The following is a 16173-nucleotide window of genomic DNA, read 5'->3' on the forward strand; positions in this document are numbered from 1 at the left end:
GGACGCATTCATGCCTAATTAGTTTGAAGGATGCATGTGACTTGGCCATTGTGCTGGAGGTCGAGAACGCAGCAGAACGCATGTGAAGTTATACGGTGGAAATCCACGATATAGCAGGTAAGTTTACTTAAATAGTTAATAACATCGAAGTGATTTTAGAAACTTGGAATGTAGTCGACATAAACGGGGCAGACTTCAGATAATGTTTTCTAGGTAGGTAAAACGCACAGACTTGTCAATGTCAATTCCCGCTTGTTTGAATCTAGTAAGGAAATCATGTTTAGACAACTGTCATGGTTAGAAAACAAACAATATTACAGGTAACTGGAGTATACAGTAGTAGCTGCACTTGTGCTAGCTAGACACTTCCAACGAGCTGCCTTGAGATATTTGAGGCAGAATGAGTTTGAGTATTTAACCACGTGGTGGCGGTGTAACTCAATAAATGCGAGATAATGACGTTTAGTACTGATTCATTGATTGATCGCTCATGTTGATCTGTGAAACCGTGGATTCACTTTTCTATCCACAATATGATACGCAGTCAGCTCTCATGCATTTTGCTGTGTGTTGGAGTAGAATAGACAGTCACAGAGCAGCTTTATTAAGTAGTGATATATTTGGTAGGAGAGGTGTCACAATGGTAATGGATGTCTCACTGCAGACTGGCTTTATTTGGACACGTCACAAGACCCATGACACTATTTCCCCCCATTGAGATGAATGGTGTTCTTGTTCTTGACACTAACTCACTTTGTTTCATTATTATCCCTGTTGTCTGTGTTCTGGTGCCTGTGTGTCTGTGCCTGTTGCTGGTGGCAAACTTAATTAGCTGATCTCGGGATCAGTATATTTAATAAAATGCTTTATAGCTCTGATCCATAGATGCATCGTCTGATCCACTACAGTCACTGGCAGGCGGAGTGGAGGAGGGGGTGAAAGACCATGTAAGATGACATGAATCAAACTCCTGCTGGTGTAGCCGGCAGCCACATCACACAGTCAGAGAGAATGCAAGTGCGTGTGGTCCCTGAAGCAGCCTTTCATGTCACAAGGGCACTACTTCCCTGCTCAGTAGCCTGTAGGTGCAGGCTATAAATGAAGTGCACAATTACTGTACGCTACAGTGCTTCACATTCGATGTGTGAAGTGTAACTGCTAGCGGTTAAGACTGTGGGGCCACAAACCGAAAGGTTGCTGGTTCGAATCCCCTAGCGGACTAGGTGAAAATATCTGCCGATGTGCCATTGAACAAGGCACTTAACCCTAATTGCACCTGCAAGTCGCTCTGGATGAGAGCGTCTGCTAAATAAAACAAAAATAACTAGGTCAGTGTTGCTGTTCTTTAAATGTGATGTTCTGGCCTGCAGCAGCCATCTTGAAGCAGAGAGGATACCAAGCTTTGTTTACACACAGATCAACCTTAGCGTTTACCACACTTTGGTTTTTATCCTCAGTTGATGATATATACTAGCTATACAGGACACTTTTAGTGGTGTTCTTGTACAGTTTACACACGACCTGTGAATTCTGGCTGAATATGAGATGTTAGGCTTATCAAAGTCACTGAGGGAATGGATCTGTGTCTCTGTATTACTTTCTGGAAGCTCCCTACTGACCCTGTGATGAACCTGCGGGTGTGATCATCTGGCAGACGATAAAGTGTAGGACAATGATGCATAGTGAACTAGGTGAGAGTGACCACATAAAACTCATGAGGGGTGCAGCCTCATGCCTTCAGCATCACACACAGCTGCTTAGCGAAACAGAGGGATTACATGAATGATTATCAATTAAGTAATATTCCCTTTTTCATGTACAGTATTAGAGATGAATCTCCATATTATCTTCTAAAGTTCCCATTTGCACCTCATAATGACTTGATTCTAAACTGTAAAAACTGTGTTCAGAATAATTATAATCTGCTTGATTTGTGACTGGTTGCAAATGACTGTTTTCCCACTTTGTCGCGGGGCTGCAGAGAGGGATTCTGTGCATCACAATCAATGACACATGGCTTCTAATTAGCATAGAGAGTGAAAATGGCCTAAAGTCATTGTATTATTTTCCCTTACTGCACGATGTTGACCTAGTTTACAGTAGCAGTGTAATCAGAAGGGCTCCATCTTCTAAAAGAGACGTTTTATGAATTCAGGTTGTAATGCTTTCTGGTATTGTCTAAGTGTTTGGGCAGAGCAAGGATGAAAGTGTTTTCTTAATCCAGACCGCGAGACATTTACATTTTTTTATATATTTATAGATATCTTTTTTACTCCTTTTTTCTCCCCAATTTCATGGTATCCAGTTGGTAGTTATAGTCTTGTCCCATCGCTGCAACTCCCGTACGGACTCGGGAGAGGCGAAGGTCAAAAGCCACGTGTCCGACGAAACACGACCCAGCCAAGCCGCACTGCTTCTTGACACAATGCCGCTTAACCCGGAAGCCAACCGCACCAATGTGTCGGAGGAAACACCGTACACCGGGCGACCGTGTCAGCGTGCACTGCGCCCGGCCCACCACAGGAGTCGCTAGTGCGCGATGGGTCAAGGACATCTCGACCTGCCAAACCCTCTCCTAACCAGGACGATGCTGGGCCAATTGTGCACCGCCTCATGGGTCTCCCAGTCACGGCCAGCTGTGACAGCCTGGGATCGAACCTGGGTCTGTAGTGATGCCTCAAGCACTGCGATGCAGTGCCTTAAACCGCTGCGCCACTCGGGAGGCCCCCGAAAATTGATTTTAACAAACAATTGGTCCCCCAAAAAATGTGTCCCTCCATTGAATTTCAAAATCCCGATGTGGCCCTCGAGCCAAAAACTTTGCCCACCCTTGGCCTTTAGTGTCCCATTCAGTCGAGGCCAGTATACAGGTTTGTGAGATACTTCAAATGTTTGGGAAACTCCAGTTAGATTACCGGAGTAAGCTGTGGAGAGTTGTTGGACGGGGGTATCGGGTGGGGGGTTGGAGGGGTTATATCAGCTGTTGTCACACCACTCCTCAGCTGTCTGGCCTGAGGTCAGACGGGGGGTGTGGGGGGAGGACAGACCCACTTAAAGGGATAGTTCACCCACATTTCCAAACAATAGATAATCTTAAAGTACATTTTTTGAGCTAAGCAAAGACAGTGGCCAGGTACACAATGGATGGATTGCTGTCTTACCTTGTCCATGGACTAGCTTTGGGAGAACTATTCCTTTTAAAGGAGTAGTTCACACCAAAATCAAAGCTTGTCAGAAGTTTCCATACCTCAGAAGTGCTCTAAAAATTCAGCTGAATTTATATTCCAGGCAGATGGAGATACATTGTGCAGAAAATGCACTTTTTAACTTCCTATCATGGGGAAATAACCTCAGTCTGTCATAGACCATACATTTATATTACAACTCTGAACATTTTCCATAATGAAATAAGTGCCTGGTGTACAGTAGCTGCCATTCCCTCTGCCTGAGTCTGACTGTCTCTAGAGTGTTGGCTCTGTTGTGATAATGAAGTGTTTCCCCAGACAGACCGAGGGAGTCGCACAGAGAGCCTGCTTGTGAAAGATGGGCATCAGTGAACCATTGACTACCCAGGGATGTTGTACTGGGTGATTGGCTCTGTAAATCCCAGTTTGTTTCTATGTGATAAGAGGGGGGTGGAGAATACCCAGTGTATGTCTGGCTGCAGATCATGCTATCAGATGTGGTAGGCCAAGGCATAGAGTTGACTGAGGAAAGAGAGAGTCCTGATGTTGACAAGTCTCTGAATCTGGACTAATGCGTCCTTTATTGTCACCGCCTTGGTTTGGTGCTGCTGTGGAGGAAGTGGACAATGGCATTGTTCACAGTGTGCTCACATCGTAAACTGTCTGTGGGTGCGTGTGCATGTGTGTGTTGGTCCCTGAGCATGCACAGATTACACTTGGCTGGCTGTTGGTATAATTAGCGCAGCGGAAGGAGATTGGTGGTCTTAAACAGCAGCCAGCGCTGTGCTCCCTCCGTCCCGGGTCCCACCCCTCTCTTCCTCTCTGCTGCCAACCGGACGTACCACCACCACACCACCACTAAGATGTGTTCCCCAGTCACACACACAGTCACAGACAGACTGGCTGAGGAGTGGAGGAATCAGAGGCACTGGTTGGACCAGTGTGGCTTGGTTTGACTCATTTAGACTTGAGTTGGAGAGACTGGAATACACACACACACACACACACTGAGCGTAGCTTAGTGCGACCTGGCTCGACTTGGGGACTCCGGAACACTCACCCACGAAGCTGCATACACACACACACTATCTCCGTCACGCACTCTGTCATGTCTCTGGCGGAGTTTGTGCGTCAGGGACAGCTGCAGGAGGCTTCATCACATCTGTTGTCCAGACTGGGTCAGGTCCTACACAGCCTGTCTGTCATTGTCCTGGCCCACGGAGCTACAGACAACCTCAGCTATAGCTACAGACGCAAGAGCACCTACTGGGACCGCCAGGACACAGGTTAGGAGTCTGTGTGTGTGCGTGTGCATCGGACCCTGGGTGTGCTTCTGTGGGGTGTTCTTTTGCGGACTGTGTGTGTGTGTGTGCGTGCGTAAGTCTGTGTGTGTGAAACACTGTTGTCGGTCTGTGTTTACAGAAAGCTACAGTCAGTTTGACATGGCTGCTACAGGAATCTCCCTGCAGCTACTTGGGTGGTTTAATGAAGTGCAGTACTTGCCCTCGAGAGTTCATTGCCTCACTTGACCCTGATATCTAGCTAATGAAGATGATGGTGCTGACGGAGATGGCAGCATCGTGACTTCTTCTTATTAAAAAAACTTTGCAGTATTTTTTTTTTTACATTATTAGCTCAGGAAATGTTTTGTGTCATTACATACAGCCGGGAAGAACTATTTAGTATTAGAGCGACGGTGACTCACCAGCATTACGACCAGGAATACGGCTTCCCTGGAACAGATCCTTTGTTCACTCACCCCAGAGCAATTTAACTTATTCCGGAGGCCGACCCAAAACATCGCCGGCGGAAGAGGCATTTGAGGAGGCCTGCTGGTTCGACTTAGGAGGTGCGCACACCACCCACCACTTCCGAGTATATTACTCGCTAATGTTCAGTCTTTGGATAACAAAGTTGATGAGCTTAGAGCAAGGATTTTTTTTCAGAGAAACATCGGATCCTGTAACATACGGGATACTCTGTCGGTGTCAGAAAAGTCAGCAGGGTTCTCAGTACATCGCGCAGACAGGAATAAATATCTCTCCGGCAAGCAGAAGGGCGGGGGGAAGGGGGGTGTTTCATGATTCACGACTCATGGTGTAATTCTAGGAACATACAGAAACTCAAGTCATTTTGTTCACCCGACCTAGAATACCTCACAATTAAATGCCGACCATTTTATCTCCATTTTATCTCCCAAGAGATAAAATCGTCATCGCCACGGCCGTTTAGATCGCACCTCAAGCCGAAACCTCGACGGCCATCAAAGAACTCGACTGGACTTTAAGCAAACTGGAAACCACATATCCTGAGGCTGCATTTATTGCAGCTGAGGATTTTAACAAAGCAAATCTTGAGGACTAGGCTGCCAAAATTCTACCAACATGTATTGACTGTCTTACTCGCGTAACTAAGACTCTCGACCATTGCTATTCAAATTTCCAGGATGCTTACAAGGCCCTACCCTGCCCTCCTTTCGGCAAATCTGACCACGATTCCATCTTGCTCTTCCCATCCTATAGGCAGAAACTCAAACAGGAAGTGCCCGTGCTTCGTACTATTCAACGCTGGTCTGACCAATCGGAATCCACGCTTCAGGGTTGTTTTGATCACGTGGACTGGGATGTGTTCCGGAAAGCGTGCGAAAATAATCTAGACGCATACACGGATACAGTGACTGAGTTCATAAGGAAGTGTATAGGAGATGTAGTACCCACTGTGGCTATTAAAACCTACCCTAACCAGAAACCGTGGATAGATGGTAGCATTCGCGCGAAACTGAAAGCGCAAACCACCACATTTAACAATAGCAAGGCGGCTGGTAATATGGCAGAATATAAACAGTGTAGGTATTCACTCCGCAGGGCAATCAAAGAAGCTAAACGTCAGAATAGAGAACGTGGAGTTGCAATTCAACGGCTCAGGCACAAGACGTATGTGGCAGGGACTACAGACAATCACGGACTACAAAAGGAAAACCAGCCAGGTCGCCGAGACCGACGTCTTGCTTCCGGACAGGCTAAACACATTCTTTGTACGCTTTGAGGATAACACAGTGCCACCGACGCGGCCTGCTACCAAGTACTGTGGGCTCTCCTTCTCCGTGGACGATGTGAGTAAAACATTTAAACGTGTTAACCCTGGCAAGGCTGCCGGTCCAGACGGCATCCCTAGCCGCGTCCTCAGAGCATGCTCAGACCAGCTGGCTGGTGTGTTTACAGGCATATTCAATCTCTCCCTATCCCAGTCTGCTGTCCCCACATGGTTCAAGATGGCCACCATTGTACCTGTACCCAAGAAGGCAGAGGTAACTGAGCGTAATGACTATCGCCCCATAGCACTCACCTCTGTCATCATGAAGTGCTTTGAGAGATATCACCTCTACCTTACCTGCCACCCTAGACCCACTTCAATTTGCTTACCGCCACAATAGATCCACAGACGATGCAATTGCCATCACTCTGCACACTGCCCTATCCCATCTGGACAAGAGGAAAACCTATGTAAGAATGCTGTTCATTAACTATAGCTCACCATTCAACACCAATGTACCCTCCAAGCTCATCATTAAGCTTGAGGCCCTGGGTCTGAACCCTGTCCTGTGCAACTGTGTCCTGGACTTCCTGACGGGCTGCCCCCAGGTGGTGAAGGTAGGAAATATCACCTCCACTCCGCTGATCCTCAACACTGGGGCCCCACAAGGGTGGTTGCTCAGCCCCCTCCTGTACTCCCTGTTCACCCATGACTGCGTGGCCAAGCACGCCTCCAACTCAATCATGAAGTTTGCAGAAGACACAACAGTAGTAGGCTTGATTACCAACAACGACAAGACAGCCTATAGGGAGGAGGTGAGGGCACTCGGAGTGTGGTGTCAGGAAAACAACCTCTCACTCAATGTCAACAAAACAAAGGAGATGATCGTGGACTTCAGGAAACAGCAAAGGGAGCACCCCCCTATCCACATCAACGGGACCTCTGGTTTCTGTTCTGGTTAGCGCCAGTTTGTGCTGTTCTGTGAAGGGAGTAGTACACAGCGTTGTACGAGATCTCCAGTTTCTTGGCAATTTCTCACATGGAATAGCCTTCATTTTTCAGAACAAGAATAGACTGACGAATTTCAGAAGAAAGTACTTTGTTTCTGGCTAGTTTGAGCCTGTAATCGAACCCTAAAAATGCTGATGCTCCAGATACTCAACTAGTCTAAAGAAGGCCAGTTTATTGCTTCTTTAATCAGAACAACAGTTTTCAGCTGTGCTAACATAATTGCAAAATTGTTTTCTAATGATCAACTAGCCTTTTAAAATTATGAACTTGGATTAGCTAACACAACGTGCCATTGGAATACAGGAGTGATGGTTGCTGATAATCGGCCTATGTAGATATTCCATTAAAAATCAGCCGTTTCCAGCTACAATAGTCATTTACAACATTTCTGATCAATTGATGTTATTTTAATGAACAGAAAATTAGCTTTTCTTTCAAAAACACGGACATTTCTAAGTGACCCCAAACTTTTGAACTGTAGTGTACATATGGGGCAGCAGGTAGCCTAGTGGTTAGAGCGTTGGACTAGTAACCGAAAGGTTGCAAGATCAAATCCCCGAGCTGACAAGGTAAAAATCTGTCGTTCTGCCCCTGAACAAGGTCCACTGTTCCTAAGCTGTCATTAAAAATAAGAATTTGTTCTTAACTGACTTGCCTAGTTAATTAAAGGTATAATAAATAAAACATATGAGATGAGTAATGCAAGATGTGTTAGCATTATTAACTGAATGAGATACCATAGTATAGAAAACAGTATATACATATGAGATGAGTAATGCCAGATATGTAAACATTATTCAAGTGACTAGTGTTCCATTCCTTAAAGTGGCCAGTGATTTCTAGTCTATGAATATAGGCAGCAGCCTCTAATGTGCTAGTGATGGCTATTTAACAGTCTGATGGCCTTGAGATAGAAGCTGTTTTTCAGTCTCTCGGTTCCAGCTTTGATGCACCTGTACTGACCTCGCCTTCTGGATGATAGCGGGGTGAACAGGCAGGGGCTCGGGTGGTTGTTGTCCTTGATGATCTTTTTGGCCTTCCTGTGACATCGGGTGCTGTAGGTGGTTTAGCCCCCGGTAATGCGTTGGGAAGACCTCACCACCCTCTGGAGAGCCTTGCGGTTGTGGGTGGTGCAGTTGCCGTACCAGGCGGTGACACAGCCCGACAGGATGCTTTCAATGCAACAGTTTTCAAGTGGGCTAACATAATTGCAAAAGGGTTTTCTAATGATCAATTAGCCTTTTAAAATGATAAACTTGGATTAGCTAACACAACGTGCCATTGGAACACAGGAGTGATGGTTGCTGATAATGGGCCTCTGTACGCCTATGTAGATATTCTATTAAAAATCAGCTGTTTCCAGCTACAATAGTCATTTATAACATTAACAATGTCTGAATGGTAGTTTATATACAGGTTTTTTTCTATGCTATTTTACTGTATCCGTTCCACTCTGACATCGCTCGTCCATATGTATATAGTCTTAATTCATTCCTGCTTAGATTTGTGTGTATTGGGTATATGTTGTGTAATTTGTTAGATATTACTGCACTGTTGGAGCTAGAAGCACAAGCATTTCGCTACACCCGCAATAACATCTGCTAATCACGTGTATGTGACCAATAAAATGTGATTTGATTTAATGGATAACCTCTCTGGAACCACCCGTGAAGAGCTGAAACCGTTGTAGAGGTCAACATGCTGAGAGTATTTCCTATAGTGTTGTAGTTACAACTACTGGCCTCCATTCACAAGCTTTGTACACTAGATAGTCTCTGTTGTGTGTGTGATTGGCTCAGGATGGCAGTTAGCAATTTCTGCTGCTGGTCTAAGAAGAGAAGAGACAGAGCTGTAGGAGCACTCAGGTCAGTGGATCTGCTGCTGGTCTGAGACAGAGCTGTAGGAGCACTCAGGTCAGTGGATCTGCTGCTGGTCTGAGACAGAGCTGCAGGAGCACTCAGGTCAGTGACCGAGGTTAGTGGTTCTGCTGCTGGTCTGAGACAGAGCTGCAGGAGCACTCAGGTCAGTGGATCTGCTGCTGGTCTGAGACAGAGCTGCAGGAGCACTCAGGTCAGTGGATCTGCTGCTGGGCTGAGACAGAGCTGCAGGAGCATTCAGGTCAGTGACCGAGGTTAGTGGTTCTGCTGCAGGTCTGAGACAGAGCTGCAGGAGCACTCAGGTCAGTGGCCTGAGAGGTCAGTGGTTCTGTGAGAGGCAGTGGAATATTCATTTTTGGTTTGTTTCAGGTTAGTAATGTTCAAGTGTTAACGTCACGTTGGAAGACTGATTCGTTGTGTTTGTGTTCTATGATTCAGGTGGCTCTGTTGGTTGGGACAGGGGTTCTTGTAAAAGCACTAGTGTGGGTTGGTTTCCTGTAGGTGCTGGTACTGTGTTTTGTTTCAGCCTCCCTGTCAGAATACTTTTTATTGTGAGTAACTGAGTAAGAGAGATGGATACAATGTGACTGGATCCTTAAAGGAGTCTTGTTGTGTGGTTAGGGTGGAGAGATCTGTTTCTGTTGCACTGTAGCTGAGTAAGGCAGTCAGGTAAATCCAGCTCAATGGCAGAAGTGAAACCGTGTGTGTGTGTTGAGGCGTAGCACTCAAGGTAAAAAAAAACTCAGAGAAGGGACACACAAGGCGAAGTGGAGAGAAAGACCGACAAAGCGTTCAGAGCTACTCATTTTTACTGCAGCTGTTTGGAAGGTGGGAGAATGAGGGAGGGAGAGAATGAGGGAGGGAGAGAATGAGGGAGGGAGAGAATGAGGGAGGGAGAGAATGAGGGAGGGAGGGAGGGACATCATAATATAGAGGTGTGAAGAGAGGATGACAGAGCTGCACTGGTTCATATCTCTGTGACAGGTGGTGATGAGGACGGGAGAGAGTGATGAGAATATGAAGGAAAAAGAGGAGAAGCTGGGAGAGAGGGATGAGATGGAGGTGCGTTTGCAGTCCAGCGGACACAGAGGAGGAGGATGTGTCCACATCTCTCTGGAGGAAGTGAAGAGCTTCTACCGGTTCTCACAGAGCTGTCAGCGGCTGCATAGTGAGTGTGTGTGTGTGTGTGTGTGTGCATGTGTGTGTCATGCGTAGCTAGCTCTTACTCTCACTGCTTTGAGACAGTGGTGAAAGTGTGTTTGAGTGAGCCTCTGTGTGTTCACCGTGCACCTCTGTGTACTGTGCTGTGTGTGTATTACCCAGGGTTGTATGTTTACAGTGTTAAAGGGTCTGTTCAGCCACCCACCAGAGTGTAATAACATACAGTACATAACCTTGTAATGCTTGGTGGAGTTTCTCATCATGGCACTAATAAGCACTGACTTAAACATCCGCCTATTGGTCAACTCTGAAGTGATGCGTTACTGGATGAGGCTGATGTGTGTTCTATGTGCCAGGAAGCAGGAACTACATGTTGTGTTTGAGACGTTCGTCTCCTTTTCACTGTAGTCCGTTTTATTGCACAAGGCAAGCTGTCAGGAAATGGATCCCTATTGTGTTCAGTGGTAATTGTTAAATGGTTATATCCTTATTTGCTCAGGGTGTTGCTGAATATGCGTAGGAAAGGATCATGGGAGTCAGTGTTAATCCAAGCCCCAGCTGAGCTATACTATTATAAAGTGCATATTTGCCTGAATATTTTGACATGAAACATTCACCCTGCCTTGGACTGCAAAGTCTGTTATATTTTTTCAGCTTAAGACTTCATTTTAGCCTCATTGATGTGCACCTCAGGGACTTGGATTGATGTGTCATGCTGTCAGGGAATGGAAGCTATTTAAAGGTATAGTTCAGCCCAAAGCCAAGAGTTTGTCAGATGTTCTTCTACCTCTGAAGCCGTCTGAAGTTGAGATTCAGAGTTTTGTTTTCCACACGCCGTCTACTGGGTAGAACTCGCTAAAGAGAGAATTCTGCAGGCACCCGTCCTAAACAAACAGGAAAGATTGGCACCATGTTATTGGATGGCATTAGACGGTGCCAATATTTCCATTTCATTTCACAGTCTTTGTATGCCACTCACATTTCTGCATTCATTTCCCATTGACATCAGTCAGTGGTGGTCGGTGCCGTTTAAGATGAGGGAGGTCGATTCATTTTTTTTTTTATGAGCATGGCCTTATGTCTATTACAGCATGTTGGATGACTGTCATTCATATTCCATTCACCCAGTTCAATGTAACATTGATATGTTTAGTCTACCACATGACACTCTAATCTTCCCTATACCCATCATGAGATTGTTACAACCAAGCCTATGAATAAAAGTTTACAACATAGGTGAACAGGTCAAGATTAGAGGTCGACCGATTATGATTTTTCAACGCCGCTACCGATTATTGGAGGACCAAAAAAGCCGATAACGATTAATTAATTATTTGTAATAATGACAATTACAACAATACTGAATGAACACTTATTTTAACTTAATATAATACATCAATCAAATCAATTTAGCCTCAAATAAATAATGAAACATGTTCAATTTGGTTTAAATAATGCAAATACATAGTGTTGGAGAAGAAAGTAAAAGTGCAATATGTGCCATGTAAGAAAGCTAACGTTTAAGTTCCTTGCTCAGAACATGGGAACATATGAAAACTGGTGGTTCCTTTTAACATGAGTCTTCAATATTCCCAGGTAAGATGTTTTAGGTTGTAGTTATTATAGGAATTATAGGACTATTTCTCTCTATACGATTTGTATTTCATATAGCTTTGACTATTGGATGTTCTTATAGGCACTTTAGTATTGCCAGTGTAACAGTATAGCTTCCGTCCCTCTCCTCGCTCCTACCTGGGCTCGAACCAGGAACACATCGACAACAGCCACCCTCGAAGCAGCATTACCCATGTAGAGCAAGGGGAACAACCACTCCCAAGTCTCAGAGTGAGTGACGTTTGAAACGCTATTAGCGCGCACCTGCTAACTAGCTAGCCATTTCACATCGGTTACACCAGCCTAATCTTGGGAGTTGACAGGCTTGAAGTCATAAACAGCGCAATGCATTGCGAAGAGCTGCTGGCAAGACGCACGAATGTGCTGTTTGAATGAATGCTTACGAGCCTGCTGGTGCCTACCACCGCTCAGTCAGACTGCTCTATCAAATCATAGACTTCATTATAATATAATAAACACACAAAAATACGAGCCTTTGGTCATTAATATGGTCGAATCTGGAAACTATCATCTCGAAAACAAAATGTTTTTTTCTTTCAGTGAAATACGGAACCGGTCCGTATTTTATCTAACGGGTGGCATCCCTAAGTCTAAATATTCCTGTTACATTGCACAACCTTCAATGTTATGTCATAATTATGTAAAATTCTGGCAAATTAGTTCGCAACGAGCCAGGCAATGAACGCAAGAGCAGTGACACAATTTCATGTTAGCAGGCAATAAATAGTAACTAAATATGCAGGTTTAAAAATATATACTTGTGTATTGATTTTAAAGAAAGGCATTGATGTTTATGGTTAGGTACATTGGTGCAACTACAGTGCTTTTTTCGCAAATGCGCTTGTTAAATCATCACCCGTTTGGCGAAGTAGGCTGTGATTCAATGAGAAATTAACAGGCACGCATCGATTATATGCAACGCAGGACACGTTAGATAAACTAGTAATATCATCAACCATGTGTAGTTAACTAGTGATTATGTTAAGATTGATAGTTTTTATAAGATAAGTTTAATGCTAGCTAGCAACTTACCTTGGCTTCTTGCTGCCCTCGCGTAACAGGTAGTCAGCCTGCCATGCAGGCTCCTCATGGAGTGCAATGTAAGGCAGGTGGTTAGAGCATTGGACTAGTAACCAGAAGGTTGCAAAAACGAATCCCTGAAACCCCCCTGAACAAGGCAGTTAACCCCTGTTCCTAGGCCGTCATTGATGATAATAATAATAATAATAATAATGTGTTCATAATCTGACTTTTCTAGTTAAATAAAGGTGTATAAAAAAATACAAATAAATAAATTTAAAAAATCTGCAAATCGGTGGCCAAAAATAACGATTACCGATTGTAATGAAAACTTGAAATCGGCCCCAATTAATCGTCCATTCCAATTAATCGATCGACCTCTAGTCAAGATGATCATTTTTTGTAATCAAGGTGACAGACAGTGACACATTCATAATCGCCTTGCACACTCATGCCTGCATCTAGCTGATCTAGGGCATAATCATTAGTCCAACAGTTGCAAACAATAGTTTCTATTGGACAAATTCGGGTATGTTTATCCCCGTTTCATTCCGTTTGCTTCCGTTTTGAGAAACGTTTTTCAACAGAATCGGCGGAATGAATACACCCCTAATCACACGCAAACACAGTTCACTTCCATAGCAGCCACATACAAACAGCATGATTACCCTTGTGGACGTTAGTGCACAACACATCAGCTGTCTGTGACCAGGCAAAAAAAAAATCCAAGCCAAAGCTTCATATCATAACTACTACGCACAGCCTTCATAGTTGTCACCATATTATCTAACATCATAGTCAACATAGCTAATAGAACTAACACATTAGTAATCCCGCTACAATCATGCAGTACAGTGTACAGTCAGCAAGTACTTTCAGCTACACCAGCAGGCCCTGGTGGCAATAAATTAATTAAACCAAAGGCTTACCTTGACTTGGAAGAGTTCCAGTGTTGGATAGCCATACTAGCTAACATAGAAGCCTTCTCTGTTTGAATAGGCTAATCTAGCTAAGTAAGTGAAAGCTAGCTAGCTCTCTCTCTTGCTTCTCCTTCATGTTTGAAGAAATGTAATTGTTCAAAACTGATCAACTATTGTCTTTCTCTCTCTTTATGTCAACTACTCACCATATTGTATGCACTGCAGCGCTAGCTAGCTGTAGCTTAGTACTGAAAGCATATGTGTCACGGCTGTTTGAAGGATCAGACCAAAATGCAGCGTGTTCGTAGTTCCACATATTTTATTTAACGTGAAACTGAAATGCAGTACACTAATACTTGAAACACAAAAACAAACCGTGACACAGAGAGAAAACACACTACTCAAAATATAATCACCCACAAACACAGGCGGGACAAACATCAACATAAATATGACCTCCAATTAGAGGTAACGAGGATCAGCTGCCTCCAATTGGAGATCAACCCAAACAACACCAACATAGAAATCCAAAACTAGAAACTGAACATAGAAATACAAAAACAGACAAACACCCCCTGTCACGCCCTGACCTACTCTACCATAGAAAATAACAACTTACTATGGTCAGGATGTGACTATGTTCATTCTCTGATCCTTTGATTGGGTGTACAAAATGTAAGTTCATGCTGCAAGAGCTCTGACAGGTTGGAGGATGTCCTCCAGAAGTCGTCATAATTACTGTGTAAGTCTATGGAAGGGGGTGAGAACCATGAGCCTCCTAGGTTATGTATTGAAGTCAATGTATCCAGAGGAGAACGGAAGCTAGCTGTCCTCCAGCTACACCATGGTGCTACCCTACAGAGTGTTGTTGAGACTACTGTAGACCTTCTTGTCAAAGCAGTTTGTTTTAATCAATTATTTGGTGACACATATTTGGATACATTTAGTATAGTTTTATTTAAAAAATTATAGATTTTTAATGTTTCACTTTTTATTTTTATGAAATTCACTGAGGAGGAGGGTCTTCCCCTTTCTCCTCTGAGGAGCCTCCACTGACATCCAGGCATGGTTTACTTAAAAGTCAGAGTTTCAAGTGTAGATCTAAAAGGTAGGATTCAGCCCTAACAACACGCTATGGGCCGGTTTCCCAGACACACATTAAGGCCTGGATTAGAACTCATTCTCAATGGAATCTTCAGGACCCGTATTCATCTGTGTCCAGAAAACTGTCCCGATACGTTTTCCACCACTTTTGTTCTGTTACACCTCAATCCCATGACCATGATTCCTAGTCATTTATATTTCAGTTTCCTTTTCATCCCATAGAACACCCTCTCTATCTGTCAGTGTAGATTTCGGTTTCCTCGTCCCAGCGGTGACCTTTCCCTGACCTCTGAACCTCACTGTGACCCCTCTGTAGCGCTCTGCAGCGTCAGCATCTCTAAATACTGAACAGCCCAGGCCCAGGCCCAGACACTGACACATAGGCTACCCCCTTCCTGTCCTATCCTTAATCCAACTCATGTTACTCGAGTCCAGTGTAGACTGTTGTGTGCGTCCTTTGGTATTGTGCTTGTGAAAGACTGGATATGTTTTTGACTCAGCTACAGTAATGTGATGATGCTTTCTCTGTCAGACTTGGGTAAGATTTCAGTGTTTGTCTTGCTAAGAAGTGGCATGGATAATGGTGTTTTTTTTTTGTCTGTGCCTGATTGGATGCTATCGATGTTTCTTTATGATTGAGCAGGGCATGTGCAATAGGTGTTACATTAGGTTGACTGAATTGTCTGTGAAACGTTCAGATTAATCATTGTCCACCACGAAGGCTTGTCTGATTGTTTTGGCTGTGCTCTTCTCTACCTCTATCCTGTTCTCTTTCTGTTTGTTGTTCCCTCCCTTGTTTTTCCCTTCCATCTTGTCCGCCATCTGTTCTTCCATCCCTCCTTTCCCAAGTGGTCTGTCTTTCAGTGTAGTCGTATACTAATCCCCACAGCTGGTAATCCCAGGTGTGTCAGGCTACTGATAGTGTTTTATACATGATAAATGTTGAAGAATGATTATTTCATCATTATCCCAAATATGTGTTACGACGCCCAGGTTCCGAGTAAGACAGCTTGATAAGAACACACACACACAAGCCTGCCTGCCCTGGCAGCACCACCCAGGCTGCTGGTGAGGCGGACGTGACTGGGAGTGGGCAGGAACAAGCAAATTGGCCTTAATGACCGTCTGGCATTCTGAACTGATGCACATAGAGTGACAGAGAAGGATATAGGGATATAGAGAGGTTGAGAAACAGAGAGACGGAGACAGGGAGTGACCAGCCACTCC

General features: G+C 44.4%; 1 protein-coding gene across 6 annotated transcripts in view; it reads left to right on the forward strand.

Annotated features, from left to right (window-relative positions):
• The first annotated feature begins 82 nt into the window (after positions 1-82).
• The window catches only part of mcf2la (mcf.2 cell line derived transforming sequence-like a), an 84958-nt gene continuing 68867 nt past the window's right edge, over positions 83-16173 (forward strand). For 4 of the 6 annotated variants that reach the window (XM_029756907.1, XM_029756909.1, XM_029756911.1 and 1 more), the window contains exon 1: positions 10032-10274. In XM_029756907.1, coding sequence (XP_029612767.1) covers positions 10097-10274 — 178 coding nt within the window. In that variant the 5' untranslated portion in view covers positions 10032-10096. Of the gene's footprint in view, positions 118-4220; positions 4472-10031; positions 10275-16173 lie in introns of those variants that run through there. The other 2 variants (XM_029756910.1, XM_029756906.1) reach the window with 2 other exon arrangements.

This window comes from Salmo trutta, chromosome 6, assembly GCF_901001165.1.
Source record: "Salmo trutta chromosome 6, fSalTru1.1, whole genome shotgun sequence".
NCBI classification, from domain to species: Eukaryota; Metazoa; Chordata; class Actinopteri; order Salmoniformes; family Salmonidae; genus Salmo; species Salmo trutta.